The 25639-nt window shown below is 45.0% G+C and overlaps 1 protein-coding gene across 6 annotated transcripts in view; it reads left to right on the top strand.

Annotated features, from left to right (window-relative positions):
* Window positions 1–25639, top strand: part of RAD50 (RAD50 double strand break repair protein) — a 277285-nt gene that overhangs the window by 77132 nt on the left and 174514 nt on the right. For all 6 annotated transcript variants that reach the window (XM_077265952.1, XM_077265950.1, XM_077265955.1 and 3 more), the window contains 2 exons: window positions 22295–22477; window positions 23112–23269. In XM_077265952.1, coding sequence (XP_077122067.1) covers window positions 22295–22477; window positions 23112–23269 — 341 coding nt within the window. The remainder of the gene's footprint in view (window positions 1–22294; window positions 22478–23111; window positions 23270–25639) is intronic.

The raw sequence follows: 25639 nt of genomic DNA, 5'->3' as shown, positions 1-25639 counted from the left end.
ATGGTCTATCATTCGGTTCCCTACTTTCTGCTTAGCATGTTCTCTCCACCTTTCATCTTAATGAGGAGATTGTTGTACTTCACTCATCTCCCTGAGAGCCTCTTACAAAATCTCATGTAGTCATAGCTGTACTGCTCTACCTGTCTCTCTCATGTAGTCATAGCTGTACTGCTCTACCTGTCTCTCTCATGTAGTCATAGCTGTACTGCTCTACCTGTCTCTCTCATGTAGTCATAGCTGTACTGCTCTACCTGTCTCTCTCATGTAGTCATAGCTGTACAGCTCTACCTGTCTCTCTCATGTAGTCATAGCTGTACAGCTCTACCTGTCTCTCATGTAGTCATAGCTGTACTGCTCTACCTGTCTCTCTCATGTAGTCATAGCTGTACAGCTCTACCTGTCTCTCTCATGTAGTCATTGCTGTACAGCTCTACCTGTCTCTCTCGTGTAGTCATAGCTGTACTGCTCTACCTGTCTCTCTCATGTAGTCATAGCTGTACAGCTCTACCTGTCTCTCTCATGTAGTCATAGCTGTACAGCTCTACCTGTCTCTCTCATGTAGTCATAGCTGTACTGCTCTACCTGTCTCTCTCATGTAGTCATAGCTGTACTGCTCTACCTGTCTCTCTCATGTAGTCATAGCTGTACAGCTCTACCTGTCTCTCTCATGTAGTCATAGCTGTACTGCTCTACCTGTCTCTCTCATGTAGTCATAGCTGTACTGCTCTACCTGTCTCTCTCATGTAGTCATAGCTGTACAGCTCTACCTGTCTCTCTCATGTAGTCATAGCTGTACAGCTCTACCTGTCTCTCTCATGTAGTCATAGCTGTACTGCTCTACCTGTCTCTCTCATGTAGTCATAGCTGTACAGCTCTACCTGTCTCTCTCATGTAGTCATAGCTGTACTGCTCTACCTGTCTCTCTCATGTAGTCATAGCTGTACAGCTCTACCTGTCTCTCTCATGTAGTCATAGCTGTACTGCTCTACCTGTCTCTCTCATGTAGTCATAGCTGTACTGCTCTACCTGTCTCTCTCATGTAGTCATAGCTGTACAGCTCTACCTGTCTCTCTCATGTAGTCATAGCTGTACAGCTCTACCTGTCTCTCTCATGTAGTCATAGCTGTACTGCTCTACCTGTCTCTCTCATGTAGTCATAGCTGTACTGCTCTACCTGTCTCTCTCATGTAGTCATAGCTGTACAGCTCTACCTGTCTCTCTCATGTAGTCATAGCTGTACTGCTCTACCTGTCTCTCTCATGTAGTCATAGCTGTACTGCTCTACCTGTCTCTCTCATGTAGTCATAGCTGTACAGCTCTACCTGTCTCTCTCATGTAGTCATAGCTGTACAGCTCTACCTGTCTCTCTCATGTAGTCATAGCTGTACAGCTCTACCTGTCTCTCTCATGTAGTCATAGCTGTACAGCTCTACCTGTCTCTCTCATGTAGTCATAGCTGTACTGCTCTACCTGTCTCTCTCATGTAGTCATAGCTGTACTGCTCTACCTGTCTCTCTCATGTAGTCATAGCTGTACAGCTCTACCTGTCTCTCTCATGTAGTCATAGCTGTACAGCTCTACCTGTCTCTCTCATGTAGTCATAGCTGTACAGCTCTACCTGTCTCTCTCATGTAGTCATAGCTGTACAGCTCTACCTGTCTCTCTCATGTAGTCATAGCTGTACTGCTCTACCTGTCTCTCTCATGTAGTCATAGCTGTACAGCTCTACCTGTCTCTCTCATGTAGTCATAGCTGTACAGCTCTACCTGTCTCTCTCATGTAGTCATAGCTGTACAGCTCTACCTGTCTCTCTCATGTAGTCATAGCTGTACAGCTCTACCTGTCTCTCTCATGTAGTCATAGCTGTACTGCTCTACCTGTCTCTCTCATGTAGTCATAGCTGTACTGCTCTACCTGTCTCTCTCATGTAGTCATAGCTGTACTGCTCTACCTGTCTCTCTCATGTAGTCATAGCTGTACTGCTCTACCTGTCTCTCTCATGTAGTCATAGCTGTACAGCTCTACCTGTCTCTCTCATGTAGTCATAGCTGTACTGCTCTACCTGTCTCTCTCATGTAGTCATAGCTGTACAGCTCTACCTGTCTCTCTCATGTAGTCATAGCTGTACTGCTCTACCTGTTTCTCTCATGTAGTCATAGCTGTACAGCTCTACCTGTCTCTCTCATGTAGTCATAGCTGTACAGCTCTACCTGTCTCTCTCATGTAGTCATAGCTGTACTGCTCTACCTGTCTCTCACACCTCTGTTCTGATGTTTTGTGGGTACTCCTATTTATTATACTTTGGCAGAGGTGAGACAGCCTCTAGGACTGCCATTGTTCTCTGGTTTCAATCTGCCAATGCGGAAGATCGTGCTATACTAGGGCGCCTCTGCCAGGGCACTGCTCACTTTCAACGTGGGGTAGAAGTATCCTGGATCATACACCTCCAGTCATCTGTTCCTCTATTCCATAGGGCTGCTACTTAGTCTTCAGTCCATTTCTTTGTGGAGCTCTTACCTTTGTGTCTAGGGATGCATCTCTTAGCAGAAAGGTACTACAAGTGGCATTTGCTTGGGTAGTTACCTGAGAGATTGCCATTCTTCCTTGCGCATACTGATATTAATTTTCCCACACCAGAACAACTTTAGGATGTGCCATTGTTTCTGTTTTTCCAAACAACTTTAACATTTTCAACCAAAACAAGACATAGAGAGAGCAAGGTTAACATAAATGCAATGACATGAAACATTCATGAAGCATAAAAGTAAAAATAGAATAAAATAAAATAGCAAAACAATAAATACAGTAAATTCTCATGGAAATATTTCCAGCCAGCGAGACCGTTTTTTCAAAAAGGAAGGAAAGCAGCCATTCAGTAATGCCAATTTTTGTTCATAGGATTTATGCAAAGCCAGTTTGTCAATAATTTCTTGTGAAGAGGGTACTTTAGAAGATTTCAAAAAAAAAAAAGCAATAGCATTCTTAGAAACTAAAAGCAGATGTATAACAAGTTTCCTAAAAGGTGGAGTCAATTGATCTGCATTCAACGAGAGTAGGGTCAACTGAGGAGACAGAGAAAAATCCGAACGTTTTAATATAATAGAAATAAGAGAAGAGATTTCATCCCCAAAAGGTCTAATACGTGGACAAAACCAAAACAAATGGGAAAGGCTACCATAATGTCCACAATCCCTCCAGCAGAGAGGGGAATTGGAAGGATTAATAAATGGTAAGCGAGACGGTGAATAATACCACCTAGAGATAAGCTTAAGCTTAAAATAAGACTCATGAAGAGCCATGGACATGGTGGCAGAATAGTGCCATGGTTTCTGTGTTCCCCAGTGAAGTGATGGAAAAAAAAAATCTTTTTGGTACTCTTCCTAAGGATAAGTCTATTCACTCCTATTAAAATGCCAGTTGTTTTGTCATGTAATATCATACCAAGCATAATTCAGTACTTTCCACCTTTAATGTCACCCACAATCTGTACAATTCAATTGAAAAATACAATGAAATCTTTTTTAGTTAAAAAAAAAAAAAAAAAAGAAAAATAATAAACAAAAATAATGTGGTTGTGTGAATTAAATTGTTTTGGTAGCCACCTTAAAATCTTTCTCGTAGCCTTCATTCGAAGAAACAGGAACCATGGGTTATATGCTGCCACTAAGAATACATCTTAGAAAAAACTGACCCCTCCCCAACAGGCTACACCTGGGCAGCTGACACCCAGCTATTCAGTTAGTGCAAAAGCAGTAAGAGGAGCAAAACTAAGCCTCCCCCAAAAGAGAGAGGGTGTTGTGGCCGCCAATAAAGGCTAAGAAAGCTATTTTAGGAAGAGTACCAAAAAGATTTTTAATAGGAGTGAATAGACTTATCCTTGAGAAACCCCAACAGTAAGGGGAAAAGGAGAGTTGGAGGAGCAAGCAAAAGGTACATTAAAGGAGCGGTGAGAGAGGTAGGAGGAGAACCAGGGGGGAACAGTATCTTTAAGTCCAATAGAGCGGAGCATAGTGAGGAGGAACTGGAGATCCACAGTGTTGAATGCTGCCAAGAGATCCAGGAGAATAAGCAGGGAGAAGTGGCCATTAAATTTATCTGTTAGATCATTGGAGCCTTTAGGGTATGTGCAAACGTCAGGATTTCTAGCAGAAATTTTCCTGACAAAAACCGGACATTTCTGCCAGAAAACCGCATGCGGTTTTTTTCGCGTTTTTTCATGCGTTTGTGACGCGTTTTTTGTGCGAATTTTTTTTTTTTTTTTTTTCCAAATGCATAGAATTGCGGGAAAACCGTGGAAAATCTGCAAAATTAATGAACATGCTGCTTTTTTTACCGCGATGCGTTTTTTTCGTGGAAAAAAACGCATCATGTGCACAAAACATGTAGTATACATTATAAATGGTAGAATGCATAATGTATGCATTTTTAATGAGTTTTTATAACGTTTTATCGTGAAAAAACGCGAAAAAAAGGCGAAAAAACCTGAACGTGTGCACATAGCCTTAGTTAGGGCAGTCTCAGAGTTTAAGAAGCAGAGATTAGCTAGTAAAGTGTCAAGAAGAGAGTGATCTGAGAGATAGCCAATTAGACAGGGATGGACCAAGGGTTCCAAGAGTTTAGAGATGAAGGGAAGATTAAAGACAGGTCTGCAGTTAGCAGTGCAGTTCTGGTCAAAGGATGTTTTTTTAAAGTAATGGGTGTATGCTGGTATGTTTAAATGAGGAGAGAAAGATACCAGATGAGGGAAGTGAAATATTTTTGTTAGGTGAGTGGGACTGGATAAGATGTGATGGGGGTACGATCACTGATGCAGGTAGTAGGGCGAAAAGATGCAAGGAGCCTGGTCACTTCTTCCATGACCGGTTCAAAGACCAAACGTGAGCTACTGTAGATGCAGTGCGTGAGGTAGGACAATGCATGATATTAGGGGATTGGGAGAAAATTTGCTGTTAGATTTGGTAAAAAATTTTCTTTCAATAATTGCCCAGATTATCAGCCCTGAAGTTGGTGGTGGGGCCTGCACTCTTGGACTGAAGAGAGAATGAAAATTGTCAGTCGTTTAGGATTGTTGGATAGTGCTGTGATAAAGGTCTTGAAGTAGGCTTGTTTGAAGAGGTGAAGGGCAGAGTTTGTTTTAAGCATAAACTTATAATGGATGAAATCTTCTGCTAGATTGGATTTTTTCCGCAGACGTTCAGCGCACCTGGAGCATCGCTGGAGAAAACATGTTTGCAGCGTGTGCCTGGGTTATCGCCGACTGTGCCAAGTTGCTCTAAATGTAGGAGGTTCAGCTTCATCCTGGGCATTTTGCAATGTTTCATTATAATGTTTCAATGCAGAGTCCAGGACATGAGGGAGGAGATTGATGCCAATGATAACTCTAAATTCTTCATAAGTTTCTGGGTATTAATGGCACGTATATTCCTATAAGTTTGATAAGTGATGGTGGTGGGGGGCCTGAGCAGGGTGACAGTTTTTGACAGAGAATGAAAACAGGTTGTGGTCAGAGGAAAATAGAGGGTAGTTAGTAAAATCATAAACTGAACAGAGCAGAGAGAAGACCAGGTCCACAGTATTCATGGCTTCATGTGTAGGAGAGTTAATAAGTGGAGAAAGGAAGTTAGAGGTAAAAGGTGAGTGGCAAATGGGGCGAGGAGATCACCTATATGGATATAAAGTCCCCCATGATAAGAATGGGGATGTCACAGGATAGAAAATGTGGAAGCCAGGTGGAAACCTGCCACTTGCAAGGAGAAGAGACGATAGAGTCTGACAGCTTGGGCCTCAAAAGACTGGAAAATAAATGAAGTGTACTGGGGGGATAACATGAAAAGTACAATTTGTTAGAGGGAGCAGACAAACCCCTCCACCTGGTCTGTTTTCAGGCCTAGGAGTATGTGAAAAATGTAGGCCATCATTCAAGACAGCGGTAGTGTCTGACTGCTGGATCCAGGCTTCAGTAAAGTTAATGGATGTAGTAGAATTTGTTACACATTGATTGTAAGCTCCAGTGGGCACAGAAGGCATGCAAGGAACATTAATGAGATTCACATGGTTTCTGGGTATAGCAGGGGAGGAGTTAACCTTACTATTATAAGAGGAGGCCTGGTTTAGGAGAGATATATCCTGCCACTAGGAGAAGGTGAATATAGGGAATGAGCCAATGGTTAAGTGTTTTGTGATCTCTTGAGTTGTATGGTGGGAGTGAATGGATCTGTGCTGTTTAAGATTGTGAAAAGAGCATGAGAGCTGTACACTGGAGAGGGGAAGAGAGAGGAGCTGATATTGATGGAGTGCACAGAGTGTGTGAAGGGGCAGTAGATGTGACTGATTGCATCAGCTAGGACATAGATGATATAAATACATATGATGAATACTTGTTGCACTGCAAATGACCTGGACACAAATTTCTGTGAATGTCTTTCATGTCTTACCTGTTTCCCGCCTTGTCCAACTGCCATGTTTAACTGCCTTTGCACTTTGCAATATATGGCACTTCAATAATATCTGAACAAGCGCCTTCCCTTGACTATGTCAAAATATAGAGGGAATTTTGTGCTTAGATTTATCACTAATTTAATTTAACAATGAATCAGCTAGCTTAAAACAGTAGGAATCAATAAAATGGAGAGGCAAACTTGCATACCAACATGCATCATAAACTCTTTGAACAAATTAGATGACCTTACTGCATCAGGAAACAAACTCTGTAAGATAAATTAAATATATACCATTGATAAAGGCTTTCAAAGAAGTGAGGGTGCAGAATTTCAAGTAAATGAATTAAATATATACCTATTAGAAGAGAGATAAGTGTTAGATTCATGCCATTGTAATTATAGGGGATAACTCAGGAGACTCTTTGCGTGGAACAACACAACTACAGGACACAGTTTTATAAGTGGCAAAGTCTATATTATCACACGGTGATTCAAACAGGTGCAGAGAGAAACTCAAGTCCACCACACTTGGTGTAAATATTAAACGCAGCTTAGCAGTTTATAGGGAACTTCAGAGGAAAATGCAAACACATAGAAAGTCTATGAAGCTCAGTTATTCTTGAGGATACTTGACACGAATAAGTCCTTGTCTTAGTCCAAACACAGATAGATATGCTTATAAGGCAGTTCAAATAATATCTTAGCACAACCAGGGAGGCCTAGGTAATAGTCTCAGGTTTTTGCAGAGCAGCAACAGCTTACATGTCCAGCAAATGCAGATGGAAGTAAACACGAGCAGCAGATGAAGGAGGATTACTGGAAACTGGTGTATGCAGCAGGAACTCAGAGTAGAGTAGCAGGATCACCACACAGGTTCACAGGAGCAGGTATATAGCCAGGGAGTCACCAGAGGTCAGGAGCTGGATGCAAGGCAGAATACTCTAGCACAGACTGAAGGCTGGGGTGGAGTTTTATAGCAGGAAGACACCGTGCACATGAGACCAAAGACGCCATCTTGGAAAAGGGCAGTAATGCACAAAAGGTAATACAAAATGTTCAGAGTCCTGACATTACTCCTTAGAAGCGGCCTCAGGACGATCCTGGACCTGGTTTCTCAGGGAATCTCTGATGAAAACGAGAAATCTTCCGTTGGGCATTGATGTTTTCCACAGGTTCCCAGGAGTCTTCCTCAGGGGGATATCCCTGCCATCTTATCATATATTGGAGCCGATTCCTGCGAATCCTGGAATCAACAATTTCCTCCACCACAAATTGTTCTTGCCCATCAATCACCACAGGCTGCGGAGGTGGCACAACAAGTCCCTGGAAGGTATTAGGAGATACAGGCTTTAGTAAAGATACATGAAAACCTGGATGTACCTTCATAGTCCTAGGCAGCTTCAGCCGGTAGGCCACAGAGCTCACAATACCGTTGATCTTGAAAGGGCCAATGAATTTCTGTCCAAGTTTTTGTGAAGGAACGTTTAACTTCAGATTCTTAGTTGCTAACCACACGGAATCTCCTACCTTGAACATGGGTGCAGGTTTACGGAATCTATCAGCCGATCTCTTATAACGTTCTTGAGCTGTGGTCAGGGATTCCTTCAGAACCTCCAGGTTTTGCCTCATCGCAGTCAGCCTTTCCTCCACTGCCGTAACTGGAGAATTAATTGGAAACCTATGTAAGATGCACGGATGATAACCCAGATTGGCAAAGAAAGGTGTAAATTTAGTGGAGGCTCTCTGAGAATTGTTATCAAAATTCGGCTAACGGCAGCAACTCCAACCAATCATCCTGGAGATGGCTGACATAGCATCTTAGATATTGTTCCAGCGTCTGTTTGGTACGCTCAGTCTGACCATTTGTCTGGGGATGGTAAACGGAAGAGAGACAGACAATATTGAGTGCATAGCAAAACCCCTTCCAGAATCTTGAAGTGAACTGTACTTCACGGTCACAGATGATCTCATCCGGAACCCCATGCAACCGTAAGACATTCTGTATAACTAAGTTCACTGAATCTTTAGCTGAGGGGAGGCCGGTGCACGGAACAAAATGAGCAGCTTTAGTCAGGCGATCAACTACTACCATGATTGTATTCATACCCCCCGATGTAGGCAGCTCCACAATAAAGTCCATTGATATAGACCCCCAAGGGTGGGACGGAACAGGTAATGGTTGTAGAAGACCCGTAGGCGCCACATGAGGAGTCTTGTAACGAGCACATACCTCGCAAGAGAGAACATAGTCCTTGGTATCCTTCAGGCAAGTTGGCCACCAGAAAAATCGGCTCAGGAACTCTTGTGTCTTCTGTACCCCCCTGTGACCAGCCAACTTGGAGTCATGTATCAACTTGATCTGCAGACGGACGACCTCAGGGATGTAGATACATCCATCTCTGAACCACATGCCACCCTTAAAGAAAAGATTAATATCCACAGGTGGGTTGGCCAGAAATACAACACTGTCATAGGCCTCCCTGCACTCCTTCCACAAGTCCTGATCGTGGATAACTCCGATGAAATTGGCATCAGATAGAATGGTCTTGGACGGGGCTCCAGGTACGGAATCCGCAGCATGGATTCGGGATAAAGCATCAGCCTTCCCATTACGAGAACCTGGACGGTACGAGATGGCAAAGTTAAACTGATTTAAAAATAAGTTCCAACGAGCCTGACGAGGAGAAAGACATCTAGCAGATCTAAGGAACTCTAAATTGCAATGGTCAGTTAGCACTATGATCTGTTGTGCAGCTCCTTGCAGATGATGCCTCCATTCTTTGAAAGCCGCAATAATAGCCAGCAATTCCTTGTCTCTCATGTCTTAATTCTTTTCTGCTGAGGTTAGTCTACGGGAAAAGAAAGCACAAGGATGTAGCAGACCCTTCTCTCCAGTTCTTTGGGAGAGAATAGTCTCCAAAGCATTATCAGAAGCGTCCACCTCCACAATGAAAGAAAGTGTTGGATCTGGGTGTATCAACAGCGGTGCTGATGTGAAACAGATCTTAAGCCAATCAAAAGCTTCTAGATCCTGTGATGACCACTTAAAGGGCTTTTCCTTCTTTGTCAAGGAAGTAATGGGACGGACAATATCAGAAAAATTTCGAATGAAGCGTCTGTAGAAATTTGTAAAACCAATAAAACGTTGGACCTCCTTAACGTTCTTGGGTACCGGCCAGTCAAGGATAGCCTGAATCTTACCAGATTCCATGTTCAGCCCCTGGGGAGAGATGATATAACCTAAGAACTGTATCTCAGAACGATGGAACTCGCATTTCTCCGGCTTAATATACAGATGGTTCTCTTTCAGACGTCTTAAAACAGTTTTGACATGTTCTTCATGTTCCTGTAAAGAGTCAGAAAAGATTAGTATATCGTCCAAATAGATCACCACAAACTGGTCCAACAAATCTCTGAAAATGTCATTAGCAAGGTGTTGAAACGTTGCAGGGGCGTTACAAAGCCCGAAGGGCATCACAAAAGATTCAAAGTGTCCATACCGGCATCTGAATGCTGTCTTCCACTCATCCCCTGGACGAATACGCACCAAATTATAAGCCCCACAAAGATCCAGTTTAGAGAACACCTTAGCATGATGGACTCTTTCCAGTAATTCGGGAATCAGAGGCAAAGGGTAACGGTTTTGTACGGTTACCTTATTGAGTTCCTGATAGTCAACACAGGGTCTCGGGGTCCCATCCTTCTTTTTTACAAAAAATATAGGTGCTCCTGCTGGTGAGGAAGAAGGACGTATGAAGCCTTTGGCCAGATTTTCATCAATATACTCTTTTAAGGCTTGAAGCTCAGGTGCCGCCAAAGGGTATACGTTACCAAAAGGAATAGCTGCCCCAGGAAGCGGCTCAATGGGACAGTCATAATGCCTGTGTGGAGGAAGATGATCTGCATTCTTCCTGTCACAGATGTCAGAGAACTCTTTTATATGCTGGAGGTAAAGAAAATACCTGTACATGTGGTTCCGTAGCCGTGGACTCAGGGACAGCTTCTGTTAACGCTGAGTTGCTCCTTGTTGGAAAGATAATCTCCTTGGTCTCCCAGTTGATAATTGGGTTCTGAGAACGCAACCAAGGAATGCCTAAAATCACAGGAAAATGAGGAGAAGAAATTAGCAAGAAAGAAAGTTGCTCCTGATGATTAGGCTCCAACACAATTTCAAGGGGTACGGTGTCCTGATCCACAGGCCCAGAGATTAAAGGTGACCCATCCACTGTTTCCATGGTAACTGGAGAGGCTCTTTGCTGAATTTCAATACCATGTTCCTTGGCAAATGCGATATCCATGAAATTGCCACCTGCACCAGTCAATCATAGCTGCACTGGAAATCCACTGTCCCGAACACAGGATCTTAATAGGAAGAGAACAGTGAGAGTTCTTTTCCTTAAGCTCCTTGGGGGGTGAAGTCATAGAAAGTGAATGGAATACAGCGTTTAAAGGCAGGCTACATTCAGAGATGTCAGATTCATCATCACAGTTGTTATACTCCCCTACTGCTGCCAGCACCTTGTTAGGCCATCTAGGACAATTGATCAAGAAGTGGTCAGACTGGCCGCAGTAGAAACATAGACTTTCACGAAGGCAATGCTCCCGGCGTTCATTGATCTCGAGCCTCTGAACGGAATCAATTTGCATGGGCACCGCTTCCTCCTCCCGAGATGTTTTACCTGCAGGCTCTTTGGAAGGAAGGCAAAAGTTAGAAATACGGTTATATGCAGCAAACTTCTCCTGCCTACGCTCAGTAAGGCGAATGTCTATGCGCACACAGTGCTGTATAAATGTCTCTAGCTCTTGTGGTGACTCAGAGCGAGCTAGTTCATCTTTTACAATACTAGACAGACCCCTTTTAAAAATAGGCAATTGTGCATAACTGTCCCAATTGGTATCTACCTGTAATCTCCTGAATTCAGTAGCATACTCAATAACAAAACGTTTAGCCTGGCGTAAAGACAATAAAGCAGATTCAGCAGTTGCACGGCGATTAGGGTCATCAAACAATAATGCCATAGCGGCCAAGAAATCATCCAAGTTATTTAACCGTGGGTCACGAGACTCAATCATCGGATTCGCCTAGGCGAGCGCTTGTGCGGTCAGCAGCATTATTACACACAATACTTTGGATCTATCATTAGGAAAACGGTCAGCATGCACATCAAAATATAGCATACATTGATTCACAAAGCCACGAAATTTGTCGCGATCACCATTAAATCTGAATAGGGGCAACTTAGGTGGGCTAGCTGGTGGCGGTTGCCCAGAGGGTAAAGTTGCTTGTGCATTTGATGCTAATGTCCTGAAAAGCCCATCCATACTGGGACTCTATGCCAGCAAGTTTGTTTTCCTGGGCTGCCATGCGGGTGCTTAAGTCCTGCAAAGTCTGTCCAAACACTTGTTGATTGTGTTCAACGCTTCCAAACTTCTTTTGCAGACCTTCCACATCTTTCTGCAGTGATCTAATTATGGAAAACACCTGCTCTAATCTGCTCTCTGCAGTCATTGTTCCAGCAGTCTCCTATTTTGGGGCTAGAGTATCCTGTAATAATTATAAAGGATAGCTCAGGAGACTCTTTGTGTGGAACAAGACAACTACAGGACACAGTTTTATAAGTGGTAAAGTCTATATTATGACACGGTGATTCAAACAGGTGCAGAGAGAAACTCAAGTCCACAACACATGGTGTAAATATTAAACGCAGCTTAGCAGTCTATAGGGAACTACAGAGGAAAATGCAAACATGCAGAAAGTCTATGAAGCACAGTTATTCTTGAGGATACTTGACACAAATAAGTCCTTGTCTTAGTCCAAATATAGATAGATATGCTTATAAGGCAGTTCAAATAATATCTTAGCACAACCAGGGAGGCCTGGGTAATAGTCGCAGGTTTTTGCAGAGCAGCAACAGCTTACATGTCCAGCAAATGCAGATGGAAGTAAACACGAGCAGCAGATGAAGGAGGATTACTGGAAACTGGTGTATGCAGCCGGAACTCAGAGTAGAGTAGCAGGATCACCACACAGGTTCACAGGAGCAGGTATATAGCCAGGGAGTCAACAGGGTCAGGAGCTGGATGCAAGGCAGAATACTCTAGCACAGACTGAAGGCTTGGGTGGAGTTTTATAGCAGGAAGACACAGTGCACATGAGACCAAAGGCTCCATCTTGGAAAAGGGCAGTAATACACAAAAGGTAATAAAAACTGTTCAGAGTCCTGACAGCCATGTTTAACCTTACTGTAAATATAGCCATGGCCGAAAATGTTGGCACCCTTATCCAGAAAATTTCTCACAGAAAATGATTGCAATTACACATATTTTGTTCTACACACATTTATTTCACTAGCATGTATTGGAACAACACAAAAAATAGTGAAAAGAGGTCAAATTGAACATCATTTCACAACCCCAAAAATGGGCCTGACAAAATTGTTTGGCCCATTTCCAAAATTGTGGGCAAACCACTGTTTGTTATGCTTGTTCAAACTCCCCTGTGGCAAGTAACACATGTGGGAAATATGAAAATCACACCTGAAACCTGATAAAAATGGGAGATACTTTGTATTTTGTTTCGATGTGTGACACACAAGGCATGGGAAATAGAAAGAGGAGAAGAGAACTGTATGAGGACTTGAAAACCAAAATTGTTGAAAAATATCAACAATCTGAGGCCATGTGCACACGTTCATTTTTTTTTCGCGGTTTTTCGCTATAAAAACGTGATAAAAATGCGAAAAAAACGCTTACATATGCCTCTCATTATTTTAAGTGTATTCCGCATTTCTTGTGCAAATGTTGCATTTTTTTCCGCGAAAAAATCGCATCGCGGAAAAAAAAGCAACATGTTCATTAAATTTGCGGAATTTCGGGGATTCCGCACACCTAGAAATGCATTGATCTGCTTACTTCCCGCACGGGGCTGTGCCCACCATGCGGGAAGTAAGCGGATCATGTGCGGTTGGTACCCAGGGTGGAGGAGAGGAGACTCCCCTCCACGGACTGGGCACCATATAATTGGTAAAAAAAAAAGAATTAAAATAAAAAATAGTCATATACTCACCTTCGATGGCCCCCGGAGTCTTCCCGCCTCTCAGCGGTGCATGCTGCCGCTTCCGTTCCTATAGATGGTGTGTGTGAAGGACCTGCGATGACGTCGCGGTCACGTGACCGCGACGTCATCGAAGGTCCTGCACACACCATCTATAGGAACGGACGCCGCTGAGGAGATCGGCTGTCTGCAGAGGGTGAGTATAACCATTTTTTTATTTTTTTATTATTTTTAACATGATATCTTTTTACTATTGATGCTACATAAGCAGCATCTATAGTAAAAAGTTGGTCACACTTGTCAAACAGTATGTTTGACAAGTGTGATCAACCTGTCAGTCAGTTTTCCAAGCGATGCTACAGATCGCTTGGAAAACTTTAGCATTCTGCAAGCTAATTTCGCTTGCAAAATGCTAAAAAAAAACGGGGAAAAAACGCAAAAAAAAATGCGGATTTCTTGCAGAAAATTTCCGGTTTTCTTCAGGAAATTTCTGCAAGAAATCCTGACGTGTGCACAGACCCTCAAGGTTACAAGTCCATCTCTAAAGAGTCCACCGCATAGGAAACCATGGAACTGTGGGGGCTCTGGCCTTCCTCAAAATTTCGGCAGAGCCCCCTGCAGCACCGTCGGACATCCCCTCATCCTAGCCTGCGGCCTGGGAACCCACTTCACCGCAGCCACCACCCCCGGTAAGCAATAAGGCGCATGGATTATAAGAAGCACCACCATTTTATTTATTTTTTTTTTAAAAAAACCAACATTTTTTCCGTATTTTTCTCCTCAAAATTTGTGTTGCGTCTTATAATCTGGAAAATCTTATCTTACGAAAGTACTTCATTTCCTGGAGCAATTTCAAGTGTGCCAAAACTTTTGGCCATGACTCTCTCCCTGTACAAAAAAATAAAAATAAATTATATGTTTCTAACTTCCGTCTGTCTGTACGGGTCGCTGATTGGTCGCGGCCGGCCGTGACCAATCAGCGATATTGGGGCAGGATTAAACACCGCTTCACTTTTTATAATTGATGCTGCCTATGCAGCATCAATAGTAAAAACATAGAATGTTAAAAATAATAACAAAAAAAATTATATTTTCACCTTCTGAAGTCCGCCGCAGCCTTTCCCACTCCTCGTGCTCCGGTCCCAAGAATGCATTGCGGCAATGCCCCGAGATCACGTGGCGGTCTCACGAGACCGCTACATGATCATGGGTTAGTGCCGCTAGGCATTATTGGGAACGGAACGTCGCAAGGAGCATCGGTAAATGCCTCGGCTGGATCCGGGGGCCGACGGAAGGCGAGTATATAACTATTTTTTATTTCTCCTTCGCCTCATTGGGGGACACAGATCGTGGGTGTTATGCTGCTTGCCACTAGGAGGACACTAAGTGATACAAAGAAAGTTAGCTCCTCCCCTGCAGTATACACCCTCCTGCTGGCTCTCAGCTAACCAGTTCTTGCTTAGTGTCTGTAGGAGGCACTTGGGTCTGTTTTCAGACCCCAACATTTTTTATTTTTATGTTTATTTTCTGTAAATTTTTATTTTTTAATTAACGGAGTGAAGGGGGCGACAGATTCCTTTCTAGGGTCCGCTCTCCCCCGAACCATCAACAGGCAAGTACGGCGAGTATACCTCCCCGTACCTTTCCTGCGACGACTGGGGCACGCCTAATCTACGCTAGGGCGATGGTTCCTATACGGTCCCGATCTCCCCCCTGTAAGATGGCGAGCACATAGAGTATACCTCTTATGTGCATCTCCCAGGCTCCTCCGCAATTAAGCCCTCACCTGTTGGCGTCGTGTAGTCCCCACAGTAGCCGTAAGTCCCCTGCGGCAGGCACAGCCATAAGTCCCCTGCGGCAGGCACATATGAAGATGGACAGAGACTCTCCATCCCCCGGTCAAGGGAGGATCGATTGAGCTTATTCCCTCGCAATAGAGGTTGCATCTCTGCTCGGTGGTGGTGAGTAGTTTCCTTCCTCACGCTGCCTGCGTGGAAGGTGCGGTCCTGGTCCCTGGTGAGAGGTGCCGCTGGCCGGTACGCCAGCGGCAATCACTCGGCGCTACGTCGCGGCCCGCCGACGCGTTCCACCGGCAGGCTCCATAAATTTAGTCCCCAGCTTTTTCAGCCGGACTTGGCCGCAGTTGAAATCCCCGCCAACCGCCGGAGCCCCGCCCAGCTCACTTCAGGGGCGACGGTGCCTTCACGGTCCCGATCTCCCCACACCAGCAGCAGGCGACCACATGGAGTGTCTCCTCCATGTATCCTCTCCTGGAGCCAGGCCTAATGCCGGACAACTGGCCCTGTCCACCCGGGGGCTGAACTCCGTGGATGTACAGAGGCCCCTTTCTATGGCGTCCGAGCAGCCCCTACTGTCCCACCACTGTGAAAGCGGATGGCACAAGGAGGCGGACGGTTCCTCTCCACCTCCCTAACAAAAGGGATGATGGATTGAGATTTATCCCTCTATCCCTGCACCGTCCACGCTGCAATACCCGACATCCGCGGCGGCTCCATGCCGGGACGCGCACCGTTGGTGAGTGGATCCTGCCAGCGATGGGCTTCTGCAGTGGGATATTCACAGGCAGTCTCAGGCTTCCCTGTGGCCCACCTCCCTGAGGTAACGCTCCAGCCGGCTACAGAATTTAGCCCCCGGCTTCGGCCGATGTGTAGGCCGCACCCCGGAAGCACACTGTGGCGCCCTAAGGCGGCTCTGCCTGTTTTCCTGGAGCTTTTCGCCTGGCACGGAAGCGCTCAATTTTCTCGAGCAACGCCCCTCACTTCTACGCTGGCGCCGGCTGCAGAAATTTAGGCCCCGGCTTGGGCCTATTCATGGAAGTCTCGAGGCTCCGCCCATGTCGTGCTTGTGGCTCCGCCCCCTGAATTGGCGCTTCTCGCTGCGAGATTTTACCTAAACCCGCATGACCAGTATTCCTGGTCTTAAAGGCACATGACCAGTATTCCCTGGTCATAAAGGCATGTGACCAGTGTTCCTGGTCTTAAACGCACGTGACGAGTATTCCCTGGTCTTAAAGGCACGTGATCAGTATACCCTGGTCTAAAAGGCACATGACCAGTATTCCCTGGTCTTAAAGGTACATGACCAGTATTCCCTGGTCTTAAAGGCACGTGACCAGTATTCCCTGGTTTTAAATGCACATGACCAGTATCCCCTGGTCTTAAAGGCACACGATCAGTATTCCCTGGTTTTAAAGGCACACGACCAGTATTCCCTGGTCTTAAAGGCACACGACCAGTATTCCCTGGTCTTGAAGGCACATGACCAATCCGAAGCTGGTCATAAATGAGGAGCCCTCTGCCGCTGATCCCAGTTTATCCCAGTGTAACTGGTTCCCTCAGTGGACTTCGTCACTGCCGCAACCCATGGTTTTTCTGACCAAGAAATTGAATCCCTCCGTGATCCCTCCATGGCTCGGAGTGCTTGCAGGACCGATATACATGGTCCCTCTCCTACATGGGATCTGTCAGCTAGCAGGGGCCGCGAGTATTCTAGAAACGTACAGGCATCTACAAAACGGAAGTTCTCATTTCATGATCTCTCTCCAAGGATTTGCTGACATATAGCCTTGGACCTGGACTTGCCAGAGCTTCAGTAAAGGATGAGTCGCCTATTTATATCATCATCCAATCTCTGTACATTGACGAGGACTCCGGTCCTGCTCTAGACTACACAGTGTCCCTCATAAGGAGACTAAATTCCCTCGTAGAGCATTTGCCATACAGTCCGGATATGCGATTCACTGGACATAAGCCTCTACGTGGGACGCCATGCCTGGTCTGATTTTTAAGGGTGACAGGCCCTTTAAAGGGCGCCGATCTCCCCACACCATCAACAGATGGGCACACGGAGTGTCGCCTCCAGGTATCCTCTTCTGCATCCAGGCCTAACGCCAGACAACCTGTCCTGTCCACCCGGAGACCTGAACTCTGTGAATGTACAGAGGCACCCTTTTTGGGCGTCTGAGCACCCCCCTCTGCATCACCACTATTTAACAGAAGATGCAAGAAAGCGGATGTTCCCTCTCCACTTCCCTGTTAAGAGGATGGTAGATCGAGGGTTCCTAATTTTTAACTCTGCAATGACCTGCTGGAAGCAGCCGCACATTCTGCCACTTGGCAGATTAACCGGGTACAATCTCCTGTGGTTTACCTACCAGTATCCCTGCCCGATGTGTCATCAATTAAAAATGCCACGATCTGTCAAATAGCAAATCTGGTCTGTTCCGTTTTGCGGCTACGGGTCCGGCCCTCTACCCTCCCTAGCCGCCGCATGGATTGCTAGAGCAACGGTCTCCTGCCTGGAGACCTTAACTACTTTGATTCACACCAGTAACCCTTTCCTGAAGACAGTACAGCTGGTCAATCAAATCTTTTGAGCGGGAGACTAACGTAGGGTCGTACGTTCCTACAGCCCCGACCAACAGTGAAAGGGTTGTCCAGGAAACCCTAGATCTAAGGGATCTTGGTTCCTAGAAGGGGAACGAGAAGTAGGACCGATCCCGGACCTCAAACTTCTAACAACCTTTCACAAGGTTCTTCTTCTTCGAATGGAGTTCCTCCGCTCAGCCATTACTTCAACAGAAAATGGTGCAGTTTCTGGCATCCATCGACATTCGGGATGCTTACCCTCTTCAAAAATTCCTTCGCTTTTCCATTCGTGAACAGCATTTAAGTCACGACCTTGTCCTTCGGCCTTGCTACCGCACCCAGAGTGTTCGCAAGGGTCATGGCGCCTGTCATGTTCCTCTTGCACCTAGAGGCGTGGTCGTCCTGCCCTGTTTGGCCGACTGTTTACCTGCCCTTGCAGGACTACGCTAAGTTGTCTATATCACTTGCGATACCCTCTCACCTGGGCTGGTGGCTAGACTTAGACAACTTCTCATTTCCAGCCCAGCAGATATCCTTTTTGTGCATGATCCAGTACTCTTCCAGAAGGGTGGTAAATCTCCCTCCAGACAAGGTCATGGTCCTTCAACAGGGAGCTCGCGCACTTGCTCACTCATCCCCTCATTTCATTCGATTTGCTGGGAGGGTTCTGAGGAAAAAAATGGAGACGACAATGGAAGCAGTTTCCTTCGCTCCATTAGTTTTCAGCAAGTCAAGCAGACTTTTAGACGATAGTCTCTGAGCTCCTTCTTCATCCAGGGCCTTTCTCCCAGTTCAATGGTTACTAGTAACTTCCAATGCCAGTCCTCTTCTCCCGATCATTGCTCTGGAGATCCGAAAGGTATTCCTACAGTAGGTCCACTGCCTTATGGCGGGTCAACCCATCTGAATTCAATTGGACAATGCCACGGCTGTGCCATACGTCAATCATCTAGCAGGTACCCACGTTCAGGCACCATGGCCGAGGTACCTCACATTCTCACATGGGCCGAGATCTATCACTCTGTGATCTCGGCAGTACATATCCCAGGAGTATAACTCTGGGCTGCGAACATATTCAGCCGTCAGGGTTTCGCCTCAAGTAAGTGGGAACTTCACCCGGAAGTCTTCCATCAGACCTGCCTTCACTGGAGCTCTCCAGTTGTAGTTCGGATGGCGTCCTGACTGATCGCCTGTGTACTCGAGTTTGTCGTTAGGCCTCGAGATCCAAGAGCCATCGCACTGCATGCTCTGGTTCTTCCGTGGTACGAGTTTCCACAACTCCCCGTTCACTACTTCCGAAAGCTTTTCAGAAGCAGAAAGGGCCCCAGTGATCCTCGGAAATCTGCACTGACCACGTCAGTTTGTTTGCTTGCGGAGCTGGTAGCTTTCTGCCTTTCTGCAACAAAACTGCAAGTAGGGACCACCTCGCAGGAAGTTTTCACATGTAGTCCTTCCATACCGTTAGATCATTGGGATCTATTCTATTAGGGAAGGTCGCCCCTTTTTTCTTGGCGATATCCTCATCCTGACGAGTCTTCGGAGCGAACGGGTCCTTTCAGACTTTTTTCCCTTCAAGGCAAGGTTGTCCTCAGGCCTTCCCCGTCCCTTGTTACCAAGGTGGTATTGTATTACCACTGTTATGAGGGCATAGTTCTTCCCTCATCTCTTTCGGCACCAGTCCACAAAATGGAATGAGTTCCCCATATTCCAGACGAAGCCAGTGCTCTGAGTAGGTACGTCTCGAAGGTTGGACACTGTATCTTGGGCTTCCTGACGGTAAGAGGAAGGCTTCCTGACATTTACAGGAAGGGTTTAGCCGTCTTCATCGGCCATTTAGCCTGGTGTATTCCTTTCACCATCCAAGTAGTCCTTCTGTGTTAGATGTCAGCCTATCTCCGTCTATCGTGGGTTCTAGGCACCAGGCGTCGACAAGACACATCTGCAAGCTTGCGGATTCGTCCAGTCCGCATGCATTCTTGAAGCATTATAGTTCCCAGACTTCCACAGATGTGAGTCTGGGCAGACGGACTCTGCAGGCCGCGGTGGCGCACTTGTAAGTAGCGGTTACACAGGGCCTGATCTGATGTTGTCCCCACCCAGGGACTGCTTTGGTACGTTCCACGGTGTGTGTCCCCCAATGAGGCGAAGGAGAAATAGGGATTTTTGTGTACTCACCGTAAAATCCTTTTCTCCGAGCCAATCATTGGGGGACACAGCTCCCATCCTGGTATTGGCTTATGCTTGTTTTTATAATCCGATATGCTATACTCTCATAGATAATATGACATGCTGTAAGCTAATATGTTGTTACTGATCTACTGCTTTTTGCACCGAACTGGTTAGCTGAGAGCCAGCAGGAGGGTGTATACTGCAGGGGAGGAGCTAACTTTCTTTGTATCACTTAGTGTCCTCCTAGTGGCAAGCAGCATAACACCCACGGTCTGTGTCCGCAATGATTGGCTCTGAGAAAAGGATTTTACGGTGAGTACACAAAAATCCCTCTCTTAATTGTTTTTTTAACAGGGATATGGTGCCCACATTGCTATATACTACGTGGCCTGTGTTATATACTGCGTGGGCTGTGTTATATACTATGTGGGCTGTGCTATATACTATGCGGGCTGTGCTATATACTACGTGCCTGTGCAATATACTACGTGGCTGTGTTATATACTGCGTGGGCTGTTATATACTACGTGGCTGTGCAATATACTATGTGGCTATGCTATATACTACGTGGGCTGTGTTATATACTACGTGGCTGTGCTATATACTGTGTGGGCTGTGTTATATACTATGTGGCTGTGCATTCTAGAATACCCGATGCGTTAGAATCGAGCCACCATCTATATATATAATTGTCTAAGGGGTACTTCCGTCTTTCTGTCAGCAACTTCCGTCACAGAAATCCCGCGTCGCTGATTGGTCTCGCCAGCTGCCTGTCATGGCTGCCGCGACCAATTAGCGACGGGCACAGTCCGATTAGTCCCTCCCTACTCCCCTGCAGTCATTCCCCGGCGCCCATTCCATACTCCCCTCCGGTCACCGCTCACACAGGGTTAATGCTAGCGGTAACGGACCGCGTTATGCCGCGGGTAACGCACTCCGTTACCGCTGCTATTAACCCTGTGTGTCCCCAACTTTTTACTATTGATGCTGCCTATGCAGCATCAATAGTAAAAAGATCTAATGTTAAAAATAATAAAAAAACAAAAAACCTGCTAGTCTCACCTTCCGTCGTCGGACGATGCGCTCGCGCCTGCCGCCATCTTCCAATCCCAGAGATGCATTGCGAAATTACCCAGAAGACTTAGCGGTCTCGCGAGACCGCTAAGTCATCTGGGTAATTTCGCAATGCATCCTGGGAACGGAAAATGGCGGCAGCGGCGCTCGCATCGTTAGAGCTTCGCTGGATCCCGGCCGGTGAGTATAGAACTATTTTTTTATTTTAATTATTTTTTTTTAACAGGGATATGGTGCCCACACTGCTAAATACTACGTGGGCTGCGTTATATGCTACATGGCTGCTATATACTACGTAGGCAGTGTTATATACTGCGAGGGCAATGTTATATACTACATGGCTGCTATATACTACGTGGGCAGTGTTATATACCGCGTGGCTGCTATATACTACACGGGCTGTGTTATATACTGCGTGGGCTGTGTTATATACTGCGTGGGCTGTGCTATATACCAGAGGTGTCAAACTGCATTCCTCGAGGGCCGCCAACAGGTCATGTTTTCAGGATTTCCTTAGCATTCCACAAGGTGCTGGAATCATTCTGTGCAGGTGATTAAATTATCACCTGTGCAATACAAGGAAATCCTGAAAACATGACCTGTTGGCGGCCCTCGAGGAATGCAGTTTGACACCTCTGGTATATAGCACAGCCCACGCAGCATATAACACAGCCCACGCAGTATATAACACAGCCCTGCTATATACTACGTGCCCTGTGTTATATACTGCGTGGCCTGTGCTATATACTACTTCGCCTGTGTGCCTGTGTTATATACTGCGTGGCTGCTATATACTGCGTGGGCTGATATATACTGTTTGGGCTGTGTTATATACTGCGTGGCCTGTATTAATGCATCGGGTATTCTACAATATGTATGTATACGTAGGCTACGTAGTATTTGTCTGCTATATACTACATGGCTCCTATGTACTACGTGGCCTGTGCTATATACTATGTGGCTGCTATATACATACATACATACATATATATTCTAGAATACCCGATGCGTTCGAATCGGGCCACCATGTAGTCTAGTATATAATATATTTTGATTTTTATACCTTTTCAGTACTTTGCAAATTGAGTTAGTGGAAGAAGCAAAACCTTATTAATAATGGATGTTTGACATTGCTAATGTAAGTAAATTTGACTTTTAATTTTTCACAGGAACGTGAGCTGGACAGTGCAGAAAGAAGTTGCAATGTGGAAGCCCTAAAAACAGAAGTCTTGCAGCTACAGAATCAGAGGTCTGAGTTGGACAGAACTGTCCGGAAGCTGGATCAGGAAATGGAACAAATGAACATGCATACTATGACTCGCACACAGATGGACATGCTGAAGAAAGATAAGGTGAAGGTTCTCTAAAATTGAAGTTAGACATAAAGGAGCTTTCAGACTAGAATTAAGTATTCTTAAAATAGGTTATCCGGGACTTTGCTTATTTTTTCATATGGGGCTAAAAACTTACCAGAAGGGGCCAACTTCCTGCCTTTTCTGCCCATCAACAATCTATGCTGGCTCCCAACGGTCACGGACCACTCCTAACTCATTCTTTTGGTGACATCGCATCCATAGAGCAGCACCTTCTACACTACTCAGTCGACAGGTAGTCACTGTCCATGTCATGCTGATTGACAGCTGACTTCCCACTACCTAATGCGGGGAGCTGGCCTTCAATCATCGGCATGACGTTGGCAGCGGCACACCACCGAAAAAAAAAGGACAGAGGATAAAAAGAGTTGCCAAAGGAGGTAGGAGAGTCACCACCTGAGTCTGCAGATATCTTTGCCGGGCAGAACAGGCAGGTAGATGGCAACTACCTGATAAGTTCTTAGCACCATACAAAAAAATAACCAAAGTCCTGGTTACCCCTATAAGTATTTACTGATTTCTTTGAGATTTTTGCCTTGCACTTCATACTTTTTATTTTTTCTGCTTATAATAAATATTGTTCAATGTGTTTTTTTCACGCTTGGTCATTTAGGCTGAAAAAGATGAAAATATTCGAAAAATAAAGTCTAGACACAGTGATGAGTTAACATCACTGTTGGGGTATTTTCCAAGCAAGAAGCAACTTGAAGATTGGTTGTATGGAAAACACAAGGATATTAATCAGACGCGGGACAAACTAGGCAGGCTAACGTAAGTATGTTGTCAGCATTGGTACAATAGTTTGCTCGGAAAGGGGTTTTTCACCTTCAGCAAACACAGACGGTGTTAGTCACCATTTAGAAGGCATTTTATTTATTTGGTATTCTTCCTCCTTTTTTCCCGCTGCGTTTTAATAAGATAAAGACACTTTTTCCGTAATTGTTTTGTAAGAAGCCCCAGGCACAGATTGCCTGCATGCTCTATGCTACATGTAATTACAGCAAATTGTGCTGCATTGAATTGTTTCCTGGAATCATGTGATCCCGTGTTGAACCCTGACTTACACTGCTTGTCATCACTTACAGCATTTCCTGCACCTACTGTAGTTTCTTCAACTATCAAACAACCTTACATTTTTAAAAGGCACAATTAAAATTAGGAAGAATAGTGATGGTGTCTGATTTTTTTTTTTTTCCATGAACCTGTAATCTTGTGTTGACTTGCATTGATGAGATTGATTCGAGACTCTAAGGGTACCGTCACACAGTGAAATTTCCATCGCTGCGACGGCACGATTCGTGACGTCGCAGCATCGTATGAATATCGCTCCAGCGTCGTAGACTGCGGTCACACTTTGCAATCACGGCGCTGGAGCGATGCCGAAGTCCCCGGGTAACCAGGGTAAACATCGGGTTACTAAGCGCAGGGCCGCGCTTAGTAACCCGATGTTTACCCTGGTTACCAGCGTTAACGTAAAAAAAAAAAAAACAGTACATACTCACATTCCGGTGTCTGTCCCCGGCGTTCTGCTTCTCTCCACTGTGTAAGCGCCATAGCCGGAAAGCAGAGCGGTGACGTCACCGCTGTGCTCGCTTTCCGGCTGGCAGGCGCTCACACAGTGCAGAGAAGCTGAGACGCCGGAGGACTGACACCGGAATGTAAGTATGTACTGTTTGTTTTTTTTACGTTTACACTTGTAACCAGGGTAAACATCGGGTTACTAAGCGCGGCCCTGCGCTTAGTTACCCGATGTTTACCCTGGTTACAAGCGAACACATCGCTGGATCGCTGTCACACAACGATCCAGCGATGTCAGCGGGTGATCAAGCGACGAAAGAAAGTTCCAAACGATCTGCTACGACGTACGATTCTCAGCAGGGTCCCTGATCGCTGCTGCGTGTCAGACACTGCGATATCGTAACGATATCGCTAGAACGTCACGAATCGTACCGTCGTAGCGATGGAAATTTCACTGTGTGACGGTACCCTAATCAAAATCGGACATGTCTGTTTAATTTTGTGCAGACCATCGCAAAAATACTTGACATGTGAACAGCCCCATAGAGTTCTATTAATGAAAACTATGGATAGAACTTGGGCTTGAAAGTCTGAGGTCTGAGTAAATCTTAACCCCTTCACAGCTATTTGCCATTTTTTTGTTTTTTTTCTCCCCTTCTTCCAAGAGCCATAGCTTTTCCATTTTTTTCATACACATGTTGTAAGAGGGCTTGTTTTTTCGTGGGCAAGTTGTACATTTTTTTGACACCATTAATTTTATCATGTGATGCACTAGATAGCAGAAGAAACATTCCAAGTGCATTGAAGTTGCAAAAAAAGTTCAATTTCACAATGTTTTTTTAATTTATTTACTTACTATGTTCACTACACTGTAAAACTGACATGGAAATATAATTCCCCAGGTCAGTGTGTCTGTGTAGATACCAAACATGCATATTTTTTCTTTTTTTTTTTTTTTTTTTTAATTTAAATGGTGGAGAAAAAAAAAGTTGAAATTTGTAAAAAAAAAAAAAAAAAAGTTTGTGTTGTGCTTGTCTAGTTATTTTCCAAGACCCGTAATATTTTCATTTATTGTGGTATGGGGCTGAGTGAGGGCTTATTTTTTTGCTCTCTGAGCTGATGTTTTTACTGATACCAATTTGGGGTAGATGGGATGTTTTGATATCCTCTTACTGCATTTTATTGCACTGTAGCGGCAGCCAAAAAAATGTACGGTAATTCTGGCATTTCAATATTTCTCTCTTTACGCCATTAACCAATCGGATTAAGTTATCTTATATTTTAATAGATCTGACTTTTACAAACGCAGCGATCCCAAGTATGTTTTTTTGTTTTATTTTTAATGGGGCAAGAGGGAGGGCGATTTGAACTTTTCTGTTTATTTTTTTTTTCATGTTTATAAAATTTTTTTTTACTTTTTACTGTGTTTAAAAGTCTTAGTGAACTTGAAGTTGCGATCGTCTGATCACTTGTACTATAGCAGAGCAATCATGATCAAAAGTATGATAATGACACCCATGGGGGTTATCAGCAGACTCCCAGCTCTAATGGCAATCCATCAGTGCACCCGCGATTACGTCACAGAATGACACCCCCTGCCTGCCGACATGTGTTAAATGCCGC

Source organism: Ranitomeya variabilis, chromosome 5, assembly GCF_051348905.1.
Source record: "Ranitomeya variabilis isolate aRanVar5 chromosome 5, aRanVar5.hap1, whole genome shotgun sequence".
In the NCBI taxonomy this organism is placed as follows: Eukaryota; Metazoa; Chordata; class Amphibia; order Anura; family Dendrobatidae; genus Ranitomeya; species Ranitomeya variabilis.
Note: the sequence above shows the minus strand (reverse complement) of the source record. Positions and strands in the feature narration are given on the sequence as shown.